Source organism: Nicotiana attenuata, chromosome 3 (genome assembly GCF_001879085.1).
Source record: "Nicotiana attenuata strain UT chromosome 3, NIATTr2, whole genome shotgun sequence".
In the NCBI taxonomy this organism is placed as follows: Eukaryota; Viridiplantae; Streptophyta; class Magnoliopsida; order Solanales; family Solanaceae; genus Nicotiana; species Nicotiana attenuata.
Genome location: NC_031991.1, coordinates 57,012,405 through 57,018,492, shown reverse-complemented (window position 1 = coordinate 57,018,492; position 6,088 = coordinate 57,012,405). Strand labels below are relative to the sequence as shown.

The window sequence follows — 6,088 nt, the reverse complement described above, 5'->3', positions numbered from 1 at the left end:
TTGGCTAGCGAGCATTAGTTTTTATATTGTGTTTTGCGCTCGTCACATACATAAATATATATATATATACACACACACACAATCGTTTACGCTGTTATTTGGTAGTCTAGTGCTTTGTCATTATAATAATCAAGTTATTTGCCGTTACCTTCTAGTTTGATGGTAGTTTTATTATGTTAAGTCCAAGAATCTATTTCACGTTAAAATTTTTTATCTTTAATTGAGTCCTTAAATTACTCTACTATTTAATTCAATATATATTATTAATATATTTTGGTAAATGACAAATTTTCTTAATGAATAATAGGTTTAATAGTATTGTTTTAGAATATAGGCGGAATATGTGTTTGGCAAATGTCTCATATTTAAGGGAGAAAAACCCGATAAAAATTCGAAATAACCAAAAAACCGACATAAATCGAATCTACAAAAAATCAAGTTAATTGATTTGGTTTGGTTCTAATATTTGAATAACCGAGTTAACTGTTTTTTTAGAAGAAAATTAACTCAAACTGAACCATGAGCACCCCTACTGGCAAAGTTCTAAATGCAAGGGGTTATGAGATCTAAATTTGTATATTGAGTTCTTAAATTTTTATAAACATACAAATTTGAAATATTAACTATAGTAGTAAAGAAAATCAGTTATGATTGACAAAATAGCAATAGTGCTAGTACTATTTGCATCACATAATTACATTCGCTTGTGGTATTCTATTGCATTTGCATAGAAATGAGTAAACTTGTTTTATAAATAAAGAAAGAGCGGGTAAGTGAGAGGATGCAAGTGAGTTTTTTAGGTTTATTCTCTTCATTTAGAAAAAGAAGCAGGATTTCGTTTTTGTTATTTTAGTTTGTGAAGTATCAGTATCTATCAATCGATCAAATGGACTCAATTTCACAGTATAAAATTTTATCATAACTGAAAATATCAAACTCGAGGAAACGTTATTTTGATGAGCTATTATTCCAAGATATCAAGCTAGGAATTAGCAGCATAGCTGTTGAAATTCAAAGTCTGTTTCTTTTATTAAAAAGTGAGTGATCAACTTTCTTTTTTTAGAAGGTAAAATCTGTAGTTTTGGTACCTTCATTAAGGAGGAAAAGTCAGTCTAATGTAAGGAAAAACTGCGCATATTGTGGCATTTTGATGTAATCTTAACCAAAGTCGATGAATGAGATAACTTTGCGTCCAAAGATGAGAATTTTTGGCTCCTACAGGATATATTATACACAGGTCATTTACAAATCCCGATTAGAGAGGAGTGTGTGGAGCTCGCATCGCACTAGTGAAAATTGGATCGTTGAAAAAGGAAAAATAGTAGGACAACTAGGCAATTAATGAAGATAATTAGTTATCCCGATTATGCAGGGTATTCCTAAGAGTCAAGATGGCCGAGTTGGTCTAAGGCGCCAGTTTCAGGTACTGGTCCGAAAGGGCATGGGATCGAATCCCATTCTTGACAGTAGAAATATTAATTATTTTTGGGACGTGACCATCTTCATATCTTGGGGTTTGAAGGATGGATCTGTTTCTCAAAGTGTCTACGCAGAGACAACAATTGAGTGTAACGAGCTAAATATCTAATTATCTTCCTTCATACGTCATCCATTGCGTTCACCATCTAAACTTATATATAGTAAAAGAAAGCACACCAAGTAATTCTACTACAGTGTAGCACAAAACTAACCTCTCGTTTCTTCTAGTCAAACCTAAAGATTACGCAGCTTATAGTTAGTGGAAATTCTATTTAGATAGTGGAAACTCTACGACATCCGCGATATTAACATTAAGAAAGAAAAAAAGAGAAATAAGAAAAAACTAATGGAAGATGAAAATAAAGTTACTCTACATGGAATGTGGATTAGCAGTTACGCCAAGAAAGTGGAATTGGCTCTCAAAATCAAAGGCATAACTTTTGATTATGTTGAAGAAGATTTGAGCAACAAAAGTTCTCTGCTTGTCAAATATAATCCCGTTTATAAGAAGGTTCCAGTATTACTTCACCGTGGAAGACCTGTTTCTGAGTCTCTTGTAATTCTTGAATATATCGACGAAACCTGGAAAAACCAGCCTCGATTTTTACCAGAAGATCCTAATGAAAGAGCAAGAGTTCGTTTTTGGGCTACTTACTGCCTTCAGGTTATACTTCTATGCTTCTTTCATGTGTGTTACTGTATATGAATATTATATGGTACAACGGAAGTCATTTTTTTATTGAAACATTTTCTTGAAACAATTCATATTAAGGATTATAGAGTGTTTGATGAAATTTTTGTGGCCTAAAGAATAATAGTAGTGATGTCTAGTTATTGATCGGGCAAGTAATATATGAAGTTTTTCAGATAATTGTGAGAAAAACGACTTCTGCAAAAATAAGTACATTTTCTCGAAACCAAACACTGAAAAATGACTTCGTCAGACCAAATTAAACACACACTTACAAAATTTGCCCACTTCAACTTCACTGATGTTAAGATTAAATGATTGCAGATATCAGATATCATGAAGAAAGCATTCATTTCAGCCCAAGAAGTTGACAAGGACAGAGCATTTGATGAATTCTTTGAGAAACTACAAGTGATGGAAGAAGGAATGAGAGATTTCTTCCCAGGGGAAAGATCTAATATCTGCAGTGAGAATATGGGACTTCTAGATATAATAATTGTAGGTTCACTTGGTACATATAAGGCAGCAGAAGAAGTACTTGGAATGAAGATTTTGGATCCTGAAAAGAATCCATTTATATATTCATGGGTGAATACCCTACTTGAGATGCCTTTGGTGAAACGGACTCTGCCTCCACATGACAAGGTCGTTTCAAGACTTGAGTTCATTAAGCAAAATGGCTTTACGTTTCAAACCAATATTTGAAATGGTAATAGGACTTGGTTTGTATGATGAATAAGTTTGCTTCTTGATGATTAACTGTAACTCAATATTGCTTCAACTTAGTGAATTTTAAAACCAAAATATAAGCAGACCAATTCTTGTGCGTGCTAGTCCAATCTCCTTTGTCTTGCTCTTTAGTAGATCACTAGAAGGAGAATTCTTTTATAAAGTGAAAATGAGAGTACCTCTTATCCAACGAAGAACATTCCCTTTTGAGATATCACTAATTTCTCCAACTGTTTGAGAATAACATTTCAGCTTATAATCTACATAAGGTACCCAAAGTCAACTTCCATACATCATGTCCCATAATGTCATGTCTACCATGCAACAAATGTATACTTTTTCATAACAAGTTGATTAAGTGCTTGATTAAATTCACCATTGCAGCATTAGAGATTAAAAATTTGACTAATTATGCCATATTCCTACAAGCATTCAATGTGAAGTATGACTTAGTGTCCACTTTGCAACTTAACAGCTCCCTCCCCAAAACGGTTAAACCTGATAGGCCATTTTCCTCAACAGCGTGACATGTCAGTTAATATAAAAAAATTTGTCTAAGTACATAGAATCATTGCGTGATGTGATGAGTGACAAATGACAATAATGGAAGGAAGGTTAATTAAGATCCAAATCTTGATGGATGCCAATAACGCTGTAAATTCAAATTTTGCAAAGAAAAGTTTTTTAGTTTACCGTTTACGAGATAGTTGTCCTATAAAGTAGAGTCTGGAATAGGTTATAAAACGGACTTCAATTAATGGCTATATAATTTGAACGATGTAATTTACGAGGCCAACACTTCCGGATAAAATAATTTTATTCTGAGAAGCACTAGGTCATGTTCAATCAATTTGATATTAAAATATGCAAAAAATAATTTATTTGATTAAGCCAAGGAAGCTTATAAGGGAAGGTAATACATATTCTACTTAAAAGACTTCAAATGTATGATAGGAGTAATACACATAGAGGAAACATAAAGAAATGGAAGAAAAAAAGAAAGTGAAACTACATGGCTTCTGGGCTAGCCCTTATTCAAAGAGGGTGGAACTTGCCCTGAAAGCCCAAGGCATACCGTATGAGTATATAGAAGAAAATCTATACAACAAGAGCACCTTACTCTTGCAATACAATCCTGTTCACAAGATGATACCAGTGCTGGTCCACAATGATAAATCCGTTGTTGAGTCCCTTGTCATTCTTGAATATATCGACGAAACATGGAAAAACGCTCCAAAACTCTTCCAGGAAGATCCTTACCTACGAGTCAATGTTAGATTCTTGGCAAACTTTCTCGATAAGGAGGTGAGATATGCCAATTCTTTCACACTAATGTCATGTCAGTGTATATAAGTTAAATCCTTTACTAAAAGCCTAATGCAAAAAGGTGCTTATACACTTGTAGGTATTTGAGAGCATGCGTCCAGTCATCACTACTCATGGAGAGGCAGAAGAGAAAATACTCAGAGATGTTACTGAAAAACTGAAGATGATGGAAAAGCAAATGCAAGATCTTTTCCCAGGTGAGAAGCCATTAGTTGATGGGAAAAATCTTGGATTACTATACATTGTAGTTATTTCAGTTCTAGGCTGCTATAAGGCAGCTGAAGAAGCAGCGAATGTGAAGCTCATAGATCCACAAGAAACACCATTCATATTCTCATGGGTGACTGCACTCAATGAACTTCCTCTGGTGAAGGAGACCATCCAACCTCATTCCAAGATGGCGGAACGTTTCCGCTACGCCCGTCAGAAAGCTCTTCAATCGATGTCCTAGCTCATGATGTTTGTTATTTTCCCATGAAGGTGAAGACCAGACCTTTTACCTTAGGTTTAATTTGTAGACTAATTTCACTCTGTGGTATGACGAAATGAAGAAAGACACATTAGTGTTAAAGAGTCCAAATGCTATAATTGGTTCCTTGATATTTAAACAACATGCTATTGCCATCTTATGTAAAATCTCATGGTTCTTCTTGGCCCAAGTAAATGTTAGTTTTGAAGACTGACAAAGGAACTCAGACATGAACCAGGTCCATCCAGTGGTCCATCCCTCAGGTTCACAAAAACGGGCAGATTCAAGCATGTGGGATGCACGTGAAGGAGATAAGCTTAACTTGGTGTATTTAATATCTCCTGATCGAAAAGGTTGCATAATTGATAAGGAGAAGGACTCCTTAATCAAAGAGAACACAATTCAAGATAGGGAAGGAGTTAGAAGTTGAAATCAACTAGAACTCTTCCACCAAGGAAGAGTTGCATCAGAACTCTAGTTATTTCTTCATCTACTAACTCTATAAATTGCAGGATGTTCTCACATTAAAGCGTTGCACAAAAACACAGAAGTTAAACGTGAATTGGGAGCAAAATAGCAAGGCTTTTTGCAAGCAGTTTGTGTGTGATTCAAGTGTGCAAACCAGAAGCTACATGAACCAGATTGAAGAACCAGCTCCATAAAGAGTTTTATGTGTCTTTCTTTATTTCTAGTTCAATTGTAGTAGGTGTTTCATATTGTACCTTTCAGCTTTATCTAGAAGCAATTGTAATAGGTATATTGAGTATTCAAGTTAGAGTTAACTTGAAGTTGTCGCAGCAGTTAGAGGCTGGTTGCCACAACGGGATTAGAGTTAATCCTTAGGTTTACAAAGAGTTTTGTAAATGCAGTTTTGGCTCAGTGATTTTAGTGGAAGTTTGGAAAAATCCTACTGAGTAGTAGGTCGTGGTTTTTTCACCTTTTGAGCCAGGTGTTTTCCACGTAAAATCTCTGTGTTCTTTATTTTATGTACTTTTAATTCCGCAAACAGTAGTAATAAGTACACCTAGAAGAACCAGGTCCTTCCAGAAGCAGTTTAAGCGAAAAATTGAGTACCACACAAATCACCCCACCCCACCCCCCCCCTCTTGTGTGGTATTGACGTTTAGAACATCAATTGGTATCAGAGCAGGTTATCCTTGAAGAGGCTAACACCTTAGGAAAAGATCAACATGAGTGCACCACCTGGAAACTGGGAAGGGCAATCCACTATTAGGCCTCCACTTTTCAATGGTCAGTACTATTCTTGGTGGAAGAACAGGATGAGGGATCACATCATCGGAGAAGACTATGAACTCTGGGATATAGTCACTGATAGTCCCTTGGCTACTATAAAGAAAAATGCTGAAGGAGTGGATGTGCCAAAGACAAGAGCT

At 35.3% G+C, this 6,088-nt stretch overlaps 2 protein-coding genes and 1 non-coding gene across 3 annotated transcripts; all 3 read left to right on the top strand.

Moving 5' to 3' along the window:
* On the top strand, window positions 1,386–1,466 carry TRNAL-CAG. Its single transcript has one exon. It is a non-coding gene; the product is annotated as a tRNA-Leu (tRNA).
* LOC109224665 (glutathione S-transferase U10-like) lies at window positions 1,685–3,058 on the top strand. The gene is made up of 2 exons (XM_019389199.1): window positions 1,685–2,143; window positions 2,495–3,058. Exons 1-2 carry the CDS (start codon window positions 1,826–1,828, stop codon window positions 2,873–2,875), a joined length of 699 nt encoding a protein of 232 aa, XP_019244744.1. The 5' UTR covers window positions 1,685–1,825; the 3' UTR covers window positions 2,876–3,058.
* On the top strand, window positions 3,848–4,847 carry LOC109224664 (glutathione S-transferase U10-like). The gene is made up of 2 exons (XM_019389198.1): window positions 3,848–4,204; window positions 4,305–4,847. Exons 1-2 carry the CDS (start codon window positions 3,884–3,886, stop codon window positions 4,674–4,676), a joined length of 693 nt encoding a protein of 230 aa, XP_019244743.1. The 5' UTR covers window positions 3,848–3,883; the 3' UTR covers window positions 4,677–4,847.